Below are 17,500 nucleotides of genomic sequence, written 5' to 3'. Positions count from 1 at the left end.
TACGTGTTCAGTTCTTTGTAGCCTCAGATCCGACGGTAAAGACGGACAGACTCTGGCACGATAAGTACTCTTTGAGGAAGAGTATGATCCCATCCTTCTTCACCATGGACCAGGCCAGAAAGGTACAGCACTCATATCATTACGTTTTTCATTTTACTTACATTTTTGAGTTTAATTAATTTGAAATTTAGAATGATTTCAACTTTCTTGACTAATGAGAAGTTGCTATAAATTATAAAAATAAAGTTGAATTACTTAAGCTAATTTAACCTTATTTTTATAATTTATAGTAACTCCTCACTAGTCAAGAAAGTTGAAATAAATTGTATATTCAAGTTGATTAAACTTAAAAATTTAAGTGCAACAAGGAATTAGTTACAGTGTACTTTTACATTGGTTTGAATGTCAAAAATAAAGTTTTCGACCCAGCAATGACCCCTAAGATTTGCAACACAATGACATAAACAACAAATATACAGTCAATACAAAATAAAATAATTATAGTACGTGTATTAAAAACTATTGTAAATGACTGACAGTTCTTATCATTTTTGTATTTATGACATACGTGAATATGTTTTAAAGGGGACATATCATGAAAATCTGACTTTTTCATTTTTAAGTGCTATAATTGGGTCCTCAGTGCTTCTATCAACCTAGAAAATGTGAAAAAGATCAACGCAGTAACTTAGTTTTGGTAAACCATTCTCTGCAAGCATGTGAAAAAATTGCTCATTTAAATTTTTCTTCCCTTGTGATGTCAGAAGTGGATAATACCGCCCCTTAATCTGCACTATCCAACCACGGCACTGCCATTTAGTGCAGAGATCAGCTCATTTGCATTTAAAAGGACACACCCAAGAATGGCTCAGTTTTGCTCACACCTACAAAGTGTCAATATTAACATGTTATAATAAATTATTTATATGGTATTTTGAGCTAAAACTACACATATGTACTCTGGGGACACCAAATAATTATTTGACATCATATCAGTTTTGTGAAATGTCCCCTTTAATGTCATCGTAAATCAAATCTTATTCATTTTCTTCGAAATGACATTTATGCATTTGGCAGGCGTTTTTATTCAATGCAACTTCAATTCAATGGAATGAAACCTATGAACTTTGCATTGCTAAAACATTGCTAAACTACTTGAGTTAACTATTTAAAATGCAACAAAACAGAATTAAAAAAGTATTTAATAAAATGTATTTGTGTATTCCTAATTTAACTAATTGCGTTTCCTCTCACCATTTCAGGTATTGCTAATCGGTAAATCCATCAACTTCCTGCATCAGGTGTGTCATGACCGTACGCCGCCGGGAAAAATCATGCCTGCCTCCAAATCCACCGACTCACCCAAAGACGGTAAGCATACGTTAATGCATTTGCTAAATATAACCGGGTTTTATGCTGTCTAATGCAATATTTGTGGCCATAATGGCGGCTAATAGTTAAATAAACTGCTGAAAGTAGAGAGAGGGATTGATCTGTTGTGAGGGAAAGTGCTGTTTTTGACCACCGCGTCTCTGGTGTAATTGTCTGTATCGATGCTGGCTGTATTTAGCATCTTTGCTAGCAGGGCTGATCAATGCTTTTAGCCTCCTGCATACATCTCTGTCCTTCAATGTCTTTTTTTGAAGGGTTTTTATTTTTGCCTGTCTATTTTTTACTTTTTTTGCTTGTCCATGCAATTTGTTATTTCTATTTGTCGTTTTGTTCAGCTGTTATTTAAAGAAAAAGATTTTTTTTTATATTTTTGCAAAAAAAGGCATGTATTAATTAATCTAAGTTAAAAATAAATCTTATTTTTTTATGTAATATTTTGCAGTGTTTATTACAGCAATTAATCCGTGTAAGTCAGTTTTTTAATTCCTGTGCCCTCATAAACTTTAATCAAAATCTGAAGATGTACCACCTACCACCCTTGTGGCGATCATTCTCTGATTACTGTCAGCTAGATGTCTTGGTTTTATTTTTTCAGCTAGATGTCTCGAGTTTTATTTCTGAATGTAACACCTAATTTTCTATATCCAATCAATTCAAAGTGGAAAAAACAAGCCACGCCTGCTATTTTCCTCATGTAAAATTCTGTTTCACTCGAAAAAACGTCACAACACGGAAGCATAATCGATCGCGACTGTTAAGCATAGCTTGATTGACTAGTTTAAAGGACAAGTTCGGTATTTTAGACTTAAAGCCCTGTTTTCAGATTGTTTATGGTGAAATAGAATGGTTTTGACTGAAATTTCGACACATGCGGCTGCCCTGAGAATTTTCGGATGTTTGTGCTTCATCTCACACCTTTACAATGAGTTTAATGGTGCACTGAAACAATCCTTCCTAAAATGCATTAAACTTTCGTTTACAAAGACGTGAAACTCACGGAGTGGTCAGGGGTGTTCACTGATATGCTCACACAAAAATCACAGCAAAAGATGCTTTCCAACAGCTGTTTTAGCATTCGTTGTTAACTTGTGGACCTATTTTTCCAAACGCCTCACACCCGTACATTCTTCCGCTTAGAGCTTGAATAATAGACACTCCAGCCCAGGTGGTGGCGCTAATCCGCCTTTGCCAATTGCAAGAATAGAAACAAAGTTCCCGGCGCGGAGTAATACCGTACCTCACAGGACATCTAATACAAGTCAATGGAGTTGGTAAAAACTACGATAAAACCTGTTGGAATGCGTCTTTTGGAGCGATTTTTGTGTGAGCATACCAGTGAACACCCCTGACCACTCGGTGAGTTTCACGTCTTTGTAAATGAAAGTTTAATGCATTTTAGGGAGGATTGTTCCAGTGCACCATTAAACCCATTGTAGAGGTCTGAGCTGAAACACAAACACGCGAAAATTCTCAGGGCAGCCGCAAATGTCGAAATTTCAGTCAAAACCATTCTATTTGACCATAAACAATCTGAAAACAGGGCTTTAAGTCTAAAATACCGAACTTGTCCTTTAAGTGTACAATAATTAAAATGTGTAGTACGATAACATTAGTGCAAATACAGGTAGACAGTTTTGTTGTAGTGGCTGGTTGGCAGGGCATTCTGTCAGACCAAATGCAATGATTGGACAAATATTTGATGGTCCGGAGACTTTCACAGAAGATGAAAAATCTATGAACAGTAATGCTGGGAAAAGATTAATCACGATTAATCGCATATAAAATAAAAGTGATTTTTTTGCATAATATTAGGGCCGGAACTTTAACGCGTTAATTAAGATTAATTAATTACACAAAAAATAACGCGTTAAACATTTTTAACGCATTTTAATCACACTTATTTTTGCACCGCGGAACATTTCTCATTGGATGAGTTTTCGCGGACCGATTATACTGGAGCACCAACTAGCGTTCATGACTTCAAACAACAACAAACCACAGTGAACATGAACGGAGAAGCTGATGAGATCGCTTTGGTTGGCCCCGTGGATGGGATTTTTTTTTTTTTTAAACGAACGGATGGAAGCGTCGATAAGAGCATGGTTGTGTGTAAGCTATGCAACAAGGAATTCACATATCACCCGCAGCACATCGAGCCTCAAGTATCATCTCAATGCAAAACCTATAGCAGCTAGCGTGGACGTTAGCCCGACTCCGTGTACAACGACTTGGTTGAACAAAAATGAACAATATTTTGTTGCTTAAGCTTATGTATTCAGTCATTATTCATGGTATACTAAAAATCCATGTGAAAAAATAACTTCTCAATGTTCTCAGGTCAAATATTTATGTGTGATTAATGTCGATTAATTAATTACAAAGTCTCTAATTAATTAGATACATTTTTTTAATCGAGTCCCGGCCCTACATAATATATAAGTGTGTGCTGTGTGTAATTATTATGTGTATATATAAATACAAACACATTCATGTATGTATTTAAGAAACATTTATATGTTTATATATATTTATTTATATTTTTATATATTAACAATAAAAATGGATATATAAATAAAAATGTTCTGAAATGTATATGTGTGTGTGTGTGTGTGTGTGTGTGTGTGTGTGTGTGTGTGTGTGTGTGTGTGTGTGTGTGTGTGTGTGTTTAAATATACATAATAATTACACACAGTACAGACACATATATTAGACAAAAATGCACTTTTATTTTGTATGCGATTAATCTTTTCCTAGCACTAACGTATAGATATTAGATAATATGTCTTTGTCTATCTCTCTTTTTCAGCGACAGAGTTGTTTACTGATCTCGAAGGGGCCTTTCAGAGTAAGATAGACGCTGCTTATTTCGAGACCAGTAAGTATCTGTTGGATGTGTTGAATAAGAACTACCATCTACTTGAGCATCTTCAAGCCATGAGAAGATACCTGCTGCTTGGCCAGGGAGACTTTATCCGACACCTTATGGACCTTCTCAAGTGAGTCTGTGGCCTCTTGTTAAAACATGTTGCTTTTTCTTCAATTTGATGTTTTTGAGCTTTTCCGTATCCAATAAAGGCGACCTGGAATCATCCATCTTTCTTCCTCTCTATCTCTCAGGCCGGAGCTGGTGAGGGCCGCCACTACCCTGTACCAACATAATTTAACCGGTATCCTGGAGACCGCTGTCAGGGCAACCAACGCTCAATTTGACAGTCCCGAGATTCTGAAAAGACTCGATGTTCGGCTGTTGGAGGTATTTAGAGGGCTGCTTCATGAAAAGGAAGAGGAAAAACAACCTTTTATTACCGAATATGTAAAAACGAATTCATTGTGAATGCATTGTCTTGTTTTGTGCAGGTGTCTCCGGGGGACACTGGTTGGGATGTCTTCAGTCTGGACTATCATGTGGAAGGGCCCATTGCTACGGTAACTAAGTGCATACATAGAGCGCACACATAGTTTTGTATCCGTCTGGTCTTTTCTGTGCTTATTGCATGTGTGTAGTTTTAACGAGTGTCTTTCATATCTGCGTCAGGTGTTCACGCGTGAGTGTATGAGTCATTACCTGCGAGTGTTCAACTTCCTGTGGAGGGCAAAAAGAATGGAGTACATTCTCACAGACATCTGGAAGGGTCAGATGTGCAACGCCAAACTGCTGAAGAGCATGCCGGGTAAGTTCAGTATCGCCCACCGCCAACAGAGGGAAATATTTCTTCTGAAAATAAGTAATGTATGTAAAATAAAATAAAGCATGCATTCCAATTCGCCTACTACAAGTATACACTGTTTTTATGAGGAAAGATATTTTGAATGCATTAAAAGAGATGGAACGAGTTGTGTGCATATGTGATAACAGTGTGGGATTTTTGTTAGCTTCCATATAGCACAGCTTTGAAAATAATATGTAATGTACGTTCATCTAGAGCTCTCCGGTGTGCTGCACCAGTGTCACGTTCTCGCCTCCGAGATGGTTCACTTCATCCACCAGATGCAGTACTACATCACATTTGAGGTGTGTGTGTGTTCCCATCACTGTCGAACACAGATGTGCAATGAGCTGTATTGCTGAATACATTGTGTGTGTGTTTATAGGTGTTGGAGTGTTCGTGGGATGAGTTGTGGAATAAAGTTCAACAGGCTCAGGATCTGGATCACATCATCGCAGCTCACGAGGTTTTCCTGGACACCATCATCTCTCGCTGCCTACTAGATGTTAACAACAGGGTACGATGCACATCATATATACTGTATATACCCCTATATACACACAATTGTAAAAGTTTAGGGTCTCTTGAGTGAAATGCAGGGTTCCCACGGTCATGGAATTTTAAAAGGTCTTTGCCAGACATTGAAAGTTAGGATTTTTTTTTTTTCATTCAAGTCATGGAATATCAGGGATTTTTGTGCTTAAAAAGTTTGTAAAACCGCTTAAATGTCCTTATATAACTTGGGCCTAGTTTTAGATTAATCTAAATCCTGTCCAGGAAACCACCCAAAAAAACCATGTAAAAAAACCATTTGAACCATTTTCAAAACCATGTAAAAAAAAAAACATTGACTTGGGGACAATGGAATCAGAAGTATTATTAAAAATGCTAACTCCTTTTTGGTTTTGCAGTCACCTGTTAACTAAGGAAATCCTAACTTAACCCTAAACTGTCACGGGCCCACAGGTGGGCCCAAATTGTTTACGTTACTATTAATAATAGCCTATTCTAAAACTAAAATAATCAAACTATATATCCTTGAAAAGCACTACGAGTGTAATTTTCCTGTTCATCACCATTTTGCAAAACGAATGATGCAGTGAGTAATTTTGTAAAAGTAGTCAAGTAGTTTTTACTTAATTATAACACTAATATCCTACTCTAAATCTGAAACAATCTTGACAAAATATATATCGTTGGAAAGCTCTAATAATGTAGTTTTCATATTTCATCACCATTTCGAGATAAGAATGAAAAGGGCCCACTTGTTATTATATATTTATAACACTAATATCCAACACTAAACCTGAAATAATCTCGACAAACTATATATCATTGGAAGGCTCTAATAATATAGTTTTCATATTTCATCACCATTTTGAGAAAAGAATGTGATAGTGAGAGTAATTTTCTAACATGTCAGAGGGCCCACTTTTTATTGCATGTTTATAACACTAGTTTCCTATTTTGCAAAGACTTTTTGCAATGATATTAATTAGGGCTGTGACGGTCATTATATAACCGTGAGACCGACGGTTATAGTTGAACACTGTCATTAGAACCCTATAACCGGCAAAACCGTGTTATTAAAATATATATAAAAAAAATGTATCATACAGAATTTTTAAATACTATTTAAAACAATTGTTAACAGTCTGTGTTATACGCCCCACCATGTTCTCACGCAGTGAAAAATACAGAGCGGAGCAGACACTGACAACGCGCTGACATACAGGACAGACCAGGTTACTTTTCGGTTACTTTTGAGATTAAACATATTAAACAAAGTCTCACCTTTCAAATCATCTCTTCCTTCTAGTTAATTTATAGCATCAAATAAACATGAATGACCATAAGAAGGAATGTTGTTTTAACCGCGGAAAGACGTCAGTACACTCCGCTTTTCAAGTTCAAATTCTCCCATGCTAATCTACTAACTCTCCTGAAAGCACATTCACTGCTTGTCTTGCTGTTAATTTTAAATAAACGTAGAGTAAGTAGCTAATCAGTGTCTTGTTTATTCAAACGCCGGTTTACTTCGCAAGTGTGAGAACTGAACAGCGCGTACTGTATGTGGAGAGCGTTTGCCGCGCGTGGCCATTGTCAGCTGCGTTTGCTGCGCATACTGTGCAGTTTGATAACAGTATAAAAATCTCAAGGTCATATTAATTACTTTACTTTACATGCATTTATGAGCAAAACCTCTTCAAGACGCTTTTTAACCCACATTCTGGTCCATGTAATGACAGATATAGACACAATTAAATCTGTTTCTCTGAAGATTATCAAAATAACGTTAGATGAGAGAGGATTCATTTATTCTGAGCAGAGAGTGACAGCGCAGTCTTCTGTCAACAGTGTGTTTTTAAATATTTCATTGCTTTCTGTTAAATTGCTTAAAGTCATTACTGTTTAAAACACACTTGGCATCACATTCATGATTTTATGGTAAAATGACACTTTCGCGTCAATCCACAAACATTTAAACGAGCAAAACGCCCCCCACAGACGGTTATGTTATGAACCGTCACATTTGACTCACGTCATAACCGTCATCACCAATTCTGAAACCGGCACACCCCTAATATTAATGCAGTGACAGTAATTTATTAATTTGTGACTATAGTATACAGCAAACCAATGACACCTAGTGGCCTTTTTTGGAAAAATCACTAAGTTTGACAGAAAACATTTTTGAAATTTGAATCAAAACTAGTTTTAAAACATTTATATTTTATAGTTTTTTTTGTATAAAATATCTACTTTTGCATTTTTATTTCAGGGTTTCCGCGGGGTTGTAAAAGGTAGTAAAAGGTAGTCAATTAAATTATGCCAAATTAAGGCCAGTAAAAAGTAGTAAAAAGTAGTAAGATTCATCTGTCGAGGTAGTAAATTTTCGATTGCTTTTTGTAACGTTATGATGCCTGGAAATTAGTTCAAATCACCTGCATATCTGGGCAAATAATCAAAGGTCTTTCGTCTCTGGGATGTGATCAAAGCCTGGAGTGGAGCCGAATCACGTCCCTCTCTCCGCTGTAAGCGTTCTGTAATCACTACGGACCGGATCCACTACGGGTTTTCTGACTTTATCATGTTAAGCTGAGGTAAAAGTTTATTTCAGCTAGCATGGTCAAACTTATAATGCAGGAAGGCTCCGATGTTTTGAAGATTGATAAAGGTGTAAAAGACGATTGACTTGGCTTAGCGAAATGATGAAGATTGGCAAGCCTTTCAGTTCGTGGGCTAAGAAAACCAAACAGGTAATTGCGTGTCTTTGCACAGTATGACTAACGTAAAGGGTCCTGTATTTTGGGGGTAAATGATTTCTCACGTTACTGATCATCCGCGGCACGCTTTTTAATGCTATGCTGATATAGCCAGTGGCTGGTACAACGGGTTTGTTTAACTCGTGGGTAAACTTCATGTGGCGCCACAACAACCAAAAGGCAGATGACATCCAAATCCCTTGAGAGCGAATGACGAGGAATCATAAGAGGAGACTGCTTCCGAAATTATCTCGCGGGACTTTGATGTCATCCACCTGTCGGTTCTTGCAGTTGCATTTGCGTGTGGTCACAAAAACGTAACATTTGTACATATATTTAAGCACAGCAGTTTAAAAACAGGTGATTTTAAGCCATTCAAACACAAACAACAGTGCGTCCGCTGTTTCTGTTTCAGAGGAGCACGCTAGCCGCACATTCGTTTCTCATTGAGCTTGTGTTGTACGTATTTTTTGCCGCTTTATTGGCCTTAAATAACACATATGCCTCAAAAATCCCGTCTTTGCAAATATCCTCATATAAACACGACCATTTAGGTCTTAGAAGAAAGTAAACAGCAGAAACATTGCGCATAAACTAGCACATCAGCGCTGCCTCTATTGTAACATAATAATTTGTTGATAAAGGTACAGTCATTCAATTAACAACTGTCACGATGGTTACAGACATCCTGTGCGAATTCTACACGAGTTTGACTCGAGTTACTCGTTCAGGGTTTATATTCATACATAACGTTACTGTAAGCTGTTGTGTGAACAGAACAGACCCTGGATTATTCGTTTATGTGTACTGAATAATATGATATGATAAAGTTGTATTTGTTCACATTAGTAAGTGCATTATATAACATAAACAAACAATGAAAAATATAGAGTATATAATCATTAATTAATTCTTGTTTATGTCATTACATTAATTGACGGTGGTTCACGGTGTATTCACTAATGTTAACAGTTTCAACTTTGATTAAAAAATTATTAGTAAATGCTAAAATAAATACATTTACAATTAATAAATAATTAATCAAAGATTCATTAAAGGTGGTGATATTCATGTTTTCTTTTTATACAGTATAGTGAGTTATTTAGCAGTTTCGCCTTAATCTGAAATGCCCTGCAAACTACAGCTACCTATATGCCACATGAGACTTGAATATGGAATTTATGGCAAAAAAAATCTCCCCTTAAAATGCTATTGGTCTCGCCTACATAAAGTGTTAGGTAAAGGAATATGACTTGGCCTGAAAAATATTTCAGTCAGAAAAATTTTTTTCACTTTAATTCTTTTTTGTATGTTATATATGTCAAAATCTGTGTAAATAATAGAAAGGTCACTGATTAACACTTGCAATTCAGTGTCGTGATGGTTTTAAAAAATATTCTGAAGGTAGTAAAAAAGGTAGTAAAAAGTAGTAAATTTAACTTAAGGATTTCTGTATAAACCCTGTATTTATTAAAATAAAGTTTTATAAACTGTTTTTTTTTCATATTAACAACTAAAAGCAGCCAAAGATTAGGCTTTTAGACAAAAAGAATGTCAGAGATATAAATTTGAAATTACATTTACCCCCACTCAAAGGGGGGGGGGGGGGTGACAGTTAAAGGGATAGTTTACTTGAAAATAAAAGTTCTGTCATCATTTACTCATCCTCATTTTGTTCTAAACCTGTGTGAATTTTTTTTTCTGATGAACACGAACACAAAGATATTTTGAGAAATGATGGTAAACACACAGCAGTAAGTGACCATTGACTTCCATAGTAGGGAAAAAATATTTTGGAAGTGTTGTGATAAATGACTAAGAAAATATTTGGATAAATGATGCTAAGCACACAGTTGACGGTACCCATTAAATTCCATCATATTTTTCTATTCCTACTATGGAAGTCTATAGTCCACTGCTGTTTGTTTACCATCATTTCTCAAAATATCTTCTTTTGTGTTTATCAGAAAAAAAGAAATTCATACAGGTTTAGAACAACATGAGGAAGAGATAATGATGACAGAATTTTCATTTTAAAGTGAACTATCTCTTTAAGGGGTTAATGCTTTAAATTTAGAGGACAAAAAATGTTTTGTGCCATCATAATAATTTTGTTTCATAATTTTTTTTTCAATGCAGTCTCTGTTGAATCAGTTGCGTGCCGTGTTCGATCAGATCATCGAGTTCCAGAGTGCCCAGGACTCGCTGTATCGTTCTGCTTTAGAAGAACTACAGCTGCGTGTCCAGTACGAGGACAAGAAAAGACAGAGAGAGGAAATGGTACGTACAAAGAGAGACACAATGCATTAAAATGGATATGATTAAAATACTGTGAACAAAATACAATCAGTGTCCTTTCATCTTGTTCACTGTATGCGTGACCATATCATATCTATATCGAGATGTATTTATAGGAATAAACATTTCACAAGTCACGTGTTCTTAAATAATTCTGGGAGCGAGCACACGGTAAACCCATGAATGTATAGACCTATAAAGCTGTCTAATGATCTCAAACGTGCTGAGATATACGATCCATCACTTTATTTCTGGACTGCAGCCATTAGCGACTGTATGGGCGCATGAGAGTGCATTCTGCTTTAACAGCATGGTGTTAGTTTTCTATTACCTTTGATTGTCTATGTCGGCTAAAGTGCCGAAAGAGCAAAAGACGACACTGCTACAATTTGTGTTTGTTTATAGTTGCGTGTGTTTTGTGTTTTAGGGTGAGTGGGGTGTAACGGCAGAGCAGGAGGCGGCAGAGAACAGGCGCGTACAGGAGTACAAGGAAACCATACCAAAAATGTGCTCCCAGCTCAGATTACTCACACACTTCTACCAGGTACATGATATGCCCGTTTAGTTTACACAAATACACCCTTCAAATTCTTAATTTTTTAGATTTACTTTTATCCTTTGCCTAACTCGCCAATATCAAAATGATCACCAATATTAAAGACTCATCTCTTCAGCTTACCATTTAAAGTCTTTTTCATTGTGCTGCACTTTTAAATGTGCTATATAAGTTGAATAGTTAAATACTTGGGGCTGGTTCGTAAACTTAGATTGAATTGCTTTATTGTGTCAAACCTGGTTATGACACAGGATACAGTAAGATAAAGTCCTGGATGCAATGCAGAGATGAAATTCCTCATGTTTCTCTCTCTCCTTTCCTCCAGGGCATCGTGCAAGAGTTTCTTCGGCTTTTAATGACCAGCTCTGATGAGAGTCTACAGTTTCTTAGTTTCCGTCTGGACTTCAACGAACATTACAAGGCCCGTGATCCACGTCTGCGTCCCTCACTGGGCGCCACTAGAGGGCGACGAAGCTCTAACATCTGACTCTTGATGGAACATTAATGTTGTGTGGACTTTAATAATAGGGCTAATCACAATTATTCTGCCGCTCGTATAACAGGGAATTAAAAAATGTGTTTATAAAATACCCTGTTTCCTTGCCATGGCCAAATGATTTCAATCACACAAACTATCTAGCGGAGTCTAACATTCAGTATGACAAGGTCACAGATGAGTTCTTATCAGTTTTGTCATTTGTTCATATTTAAGATTTTGTTTGATACTTTTGTTTTTGTAATTTTCTTGCTTTTTCATCCTCTGTGTTTATCTTAATTTAGTTTTTGGCACCTCCTCTGATTGCTCAGATTGGGTTTTAACATGCAGATCTGCTTTGCCCTGGTGTCCATTTTCATAACCTTGTAATTATTTTTGATCTGTTTGTTGAGTTTGTTATTATAGACGCTGTGACCTTTGTACTGCGTGTATTAAAAGAGAAACCTCTAGCGTCAATCAGTTATTTAATGGCAAAAGTACATGAACTTAAATGAAAAGACATTCTGTAAACTCATTTCATTTTTTTTTGTCATTCAAAATTAATTACCCACAATGCTGTGTGACCCGATCAGGCTTCTGGATTAACTGTGAGGACAATGTTGCTATTCTGAAAAATTGCTATAGTTATAAACTATAGTAGTTTATCCATCTTATAAATGTTCATGAAGTGTGTGGATAAAAAGTGGCAAAAATCTTGCCTCATTATATAGTCGATGAAAACTGAATAATGTATTAATGATTTTGTCCTCTAATTCATTGAAAAAGGCAATGAGATGTTGTCATTGTACTTTAATTTCAAGTGTTTTGGGTTGAAGCAGAGTATGATTCTCCACAAGGCTTCAAACAATCCACGCTGTACAGCACACGTGTACAAAAGCAGAACTCAAACAAACATCGTGTCATTGTTTTCTTAAATAAATAATCTTTTTATATAAATAAGTCTGTACTCTCAATTTCAAAAACAGATTATCTGTGCATTAGCATTTTTTAATTTTAAACAATAGGCAGTAAATGATAAAACTACAGAGATGTATAAGAAAACATATAAATTCCACATTTAGAGTACAAAATAGGCCCTTGAACTTCAAACGTCTGGGCTACTAAATGTTGATTCATTTAAATGAATCGGACACATACTGATATGGAATGAAACGATTTACTAATCGTTAACTAATTTAAATGTGTTTTTTCCTAATTTTTCTGTCAGGTCATTTCTGCCACTAATTTAAGTGATTCAGAGCTTCAATTAGACACAATATCTGTATAAGATGTGTTGCCACCTTTTTTTTTTTCAGCATCAAGGTACGCTTGTTATGGCTGAAGAATAGGGTCCGCGTACAGCACACATGACGCTTTTATGGTTATGCGGAAAGGCTTATTCAGACAACCCTAAAGACACTTAAGGTACTGAAGAAATTGTTGATGTTTAGGCTTCTTTCAACGAAGCCCTTTGGAGACATGATGGGTAAAATTAAGCTGAGAGGTAAAAATTAAATACTAATCTCTTTTACCAGTATTTATTTCTGTAAAACGTACAGTTTTAGGCTTTGATTATGCCGTTGTATATTAGGCCAGTGAGTCTAGAAACATTCACATTTGACTGCATTACAGCAGTATCACTGTGCCACTTGTGTGTTGCTGCATCTGTTGCTTTGCATGGTTTCATTGGTTTTATTATGGATTATGCATTTATTATTTCCACGAATATATTCTGTCTATATACACCGCGTTCCAAATTATTATGCACATGCCATTTTTGTTTATTTTTCCTATACAGTTAGTAAGTTTAGAAATTGTATTTTACCCTCAACACTTATATGACAGTGTGGATGTTATTCTATTTAAATGAAATAAAAATGTGAAAAAATACTTTAATAGGCCTTCTTTAAAAAATATGCTAAAATTATTGAGTAAGTTGTAGTTCTCCTACAATATGGGTATGAAAAAAGATCTTTCTAAAGACAAAAAGTGTCCATTATCTTAAAAAAGCAAATTATTTCCTATAACAATTCATATTTGTTGGACCTAAACAGAAATCATTAAACTATTATAAGATTCATGAGTGATTCACAGTACAGAAAGATTTGACTATATAAAGGCTTTTTAAAATATTTTTTAGGAAAAGGCTGCATTAAAAAGCCACCGTTAAGAAGCAAACATTTAAACCGGCTGGTGTCTCTGGAATCCCAAGAACCCCATCCTGACCTTTAGTGCATAAAGTTGTATTTCTACCACTCCCCCAATCAAAACTTGCAAAAATAAAACATTTGCTGTTAGCTCAGAATTACAAGAAGACTACTTAACACAGTTTTATTCATTGACATGCCATAATACACTGAATAATGTAGATGAATGCAATTATGTATTGTTGGTGAATAGCCACTATATTCAATCAAAACTGTAACATTAGGGAGAGGTGGCAGAGTAATGATTTGGGCTGGAATATTGGTAAATAGTAGGTCCATTTAGGATCCCTGAGGGAGTCAAAAGGCAGAAGATATGCAGAGTTTTTCACAATGGGATATAAAGGGAATCATGTCTTCTGAAATAAGTTTACTTTCATGGAGGATAATATACCATCCCATGCTGCAAAAAGCATCACTGACTATTTTCATTAATATGGGCATAAAATAAGAAAGAAATCAAGATATTACCACCATCATCCTCTGACCTTAATCCTATTTAAGAGCTTGTGGAGCATCATTATATGAAAGATCTGTGAGGTGAACAGCACTATAATTCAAACATCAACTTAGAGATGCAATACTAGCATCTTCAAGTGAAATAAAGACAAAACCTATACTTGTATACTCACAAGTTTAATGAATGGGAGAGTTAAAGTCATGTCAAAGATATGCTCATATATTATTATGTAAAATGTGTAAATACATTATTTATTTTACATTGTGTTTGTTTTTTGGACAATATTTGTTTTGTGTCCATGCAGCACATTTGACAGATATCTGTTTTTAGATCATTATAATCCATTATATCATTATAAATTTGGTTAAAGTGCATTCTGCATAATTATTTGAAACAGTGTATTTTTTCATATTTTTTCAAAGTATTAAAGTATCTTTTGACATTTTTATGTCATTAAATAACATCCACACTGTCATATAAGTGTTGAGGGTAAAATACAATTTGTAAACTAACTGACTGTATTGGAAAAATAAACAAAAATTGCATGTGCATAATAATTTGGAACGCGGGGTATTCTGTTATTTATTATGCTCTAAATTCATTATTACATTATCATTATAATGAACGGCACTTGTAAAGCATTTTTTATTTTACTTTTATTAATGTTTTATGTTAATTTTAACATTTACTAATACTTTATTGAAATCTTGTTAAAGGGACAATGTGTAGTTTTTAAAGCTCCACTGTGTATGATCTACTCCCATCTAGCGGTGAAAGTCTATATGACAAGCAACTTAATATTACCTTCTAGCCCCCCTCCATTCGGAACGCGTTTTAACTCGTACGGTGGCCCGGCCGTGTCATGCCAAGGTTAACATGGCTTCCAGTAGCTACAAAGCAAAAGCAATTAAAAAAAATGAACAATTTGCAATGTCCTTTGCCTGTGATCCGTCAAAGCACACAGATTTATGTTAAACATGGAAAAAGTCTGATTGTCATGATATATCCGCTTAAAATCACATACAAAAAGCAACCATAAACGTAGCTTAGACACTCCTTTTTCATCGACGCGAGGAAAAATATCACAGGGGCTGTTAAACTTGGTATTAAAATGTGTTTTCGTCGATCAGATCACAAGTGGACGAGAGAGACACATTACGTTTACACTTGGTGTTTAAATCAGTCTCTTTTTGTCCATTTTCTCTCCAGAACACTGAGGGGATGGTCTGTGGACGAGTCCCTCTCCTGTCATTTAATCATGAGCGAGAGTAATGACGGGTTTAAATGGACGCGAACTAATATTATGTCAGAGTCCAATGCTTATGTTTTAAGTAAACGTTACATGTCCGTGTATATGTAAGAGCTTTCTCTCATATTTGTGAAAAAAGATCACGCAACTTTCACACGCTTGTAAAATGAAACGAAAGACGCGCAGATCTGACGCTATTATCAATGAAAGGCTAAAAATAGGGCTGTCACCGTGTGTTTGTGCTAGAGGTCAGAAAAGATGAAAAACATTTATCTCAGTACCTCAGGTTACATAAATGGGCGGAGAAACGGCGTGTGGCTGTTCGAACACATTAAACCACATGCATGTTTACACTAACAAGTGTTATGCATAATCATGCTAAAGTTAGCCAAGGAACTATAAAACTTCAAGTTTACAACATGGACTGTATCGATGTAAACGAATATGCTGAATTACCTGTGGAGAAGATATAAAGTGCAACTTCAGTGTCCCTTGAGCCCCATCTTGGAAAACTAACTCCAATATTGACTTTGGTCTTGATGTTTTTCCTGTCGCGTTGTCGTTTAAAATCCCCGTTTTGCTTCCTTGGCGACTTGTTTTAATGTCCTCGAGAATATGTCTTCAACAGGCTTTCAAATCAAAGCATTAAATCGCAGGTTCATCACGGCGTGCGGCTGTTGTAAAATCCGAAGGATTCAGCTACGCAGGTCACAGGCTGCATACGTCATCAAGCCTGGTTTATTTAAATCAACTGAGCATTACATTTGCAAGTCATAAGCATATTACATCAATTTACAATTAACTAAGAATAATTGTCAGCTTTATAATTGTTAATATTCTGAAATAAGACTGTCTTGATGACGTATACCGCCTACACATGCAACCTCCGGAGGCTTCAGCTATCGGCCAGCGTGAGTGTAGTCTGAAAGCGCGAAAGGTGGAGCTTGAATTTCAGGAATGTCCCTCGTCGGCGAATGTATTTCAAAGATGAAGGCACAACATGGATTCAGCCAGAGAGCGCTTCCAAGGTATGCATTTTAAATAGCAGATTCTAAACTTACGAGAATACTTTGATTAGTGGGGTGAAAGTAATTACACATGAATGAGCACATACTTTTGAAAGAAAACATGGGTTTTTGCTAAGAATTAACTCAAAAAAGTACACAGTGGAGCTTTAAGTGTTTTATAAGTCAAAATCAATGTTTTTATTTATAAATATGTCCTCACTGGTGTCAAATGACCTCTGGCAATGCTCTGACTTTTCTTGGTAAGCTTAGAATTTCTTCTCTTTATTTACATTAAACGGTTAAGTCCAAGGAGGCTTCCATGTCTTTCCGCCATATTGAAAAACTATACAGTAATAGCAGAGAGGGACAAAAAGCACTAGCCAACCGCAAAGTGTTTCCACAATGTGTTTTCGTTTAGAACATGTGAACTAGCTGAAATGGATAAGGAGATCAGTGATAACGTTTACCGTTAAAATGAGTTAATAACTGCAAACCTTATAACAATAATTACATTATTAATATAAATTAAATGTACAATTATATAATACAACCTTGAACTTAAAAAATGGAATCATCGATGCTGCCACGCCCACATGTCATGTCCGGTCAGCTTGCCAAGCGGGAAAAAAACACATGTTGAGTGCTGCGAATCAACCTCCTCTAACTTAGCTATAGCTACAGCTAGTTTAAAGATAGCATGGCAGATGCAGGAGACACCACGCAAGCTGCTCTTTACATGGGAAACAAAAAACAGCAAGCACCTCCTGCCGTCAGCTGAACTCATCAGAACACATATGCGCGGGAACAGCAGAGCGGCATCTGTGCCAGGAGGACCGGTTGTTTCCCTGAACTGAGATCTGTTTAAGTTTCACAACAACTCATTTCA

The 17,500-nt window shown here is 35.9% G+C and overlaps 1 protein-coding gene across 1 annotated transcript in view; it reads left to right on the top strand.

The window, feature by feature from the left end:
* LOC135746648 (gamma-tubulin complex component 3 homolog) overlaps positions 1-12,608 on the top strand; it is a 33,240-nt gene extending 20,632 nt beyond the window's left edge. The window contains 11 exon segments of the mRNA XM_073814216.1: positions 12-122; positions 1,263-1,371; positions 4,199-4,388; positions 4,510-4,645; positions 4,750-4,818; positions 4,928-5,063; positions 5,316-5,404; positions 5,485-5,616; positions 10,505-10,645; positions 11,091-11,207; positions 11,545-12,608. Of these exon segments, the coding sequence (XP_073670317.1) occupies positions 12-122; positions 1,263-1,371; positions 4,199-4,388; positions 4,510-4,645; positions 4,750-4,818; positions 4,928-5,063; positions 5,316-5,404; positions 5,485-5,616; positions 10,505-10,645; positions 11,091-11,207; positions 11,545-11,706 (1,392 nt within the window). The 3' untranslated portion in view covers positions 11,707-12,608.
* Positions 12,609-17,500: the final 4,892 nt, after the last annotated feature.

The sequence above is a fragment of the Paramisgurnus dabryanus genome, chromosome 4 (genome assembly GCF_030506205.2).
Source record: "Paramisgurnus dabryanus chromosome 4, PD_genome_1.1, whole genome shotgun sequence".
Lineage (NCBI taxonomy): Eukaryota > Metazoa > Chordata > Actinopteri > Cypriniformes > Cobitidae > Paramisgurnus > Paramisgurnus dabryanus.
The sequence above is the reverse complement of the archived record's forward strand: the minus strand, read 5'-3'. Positions and strand labels throughout refer to the sequence as shown.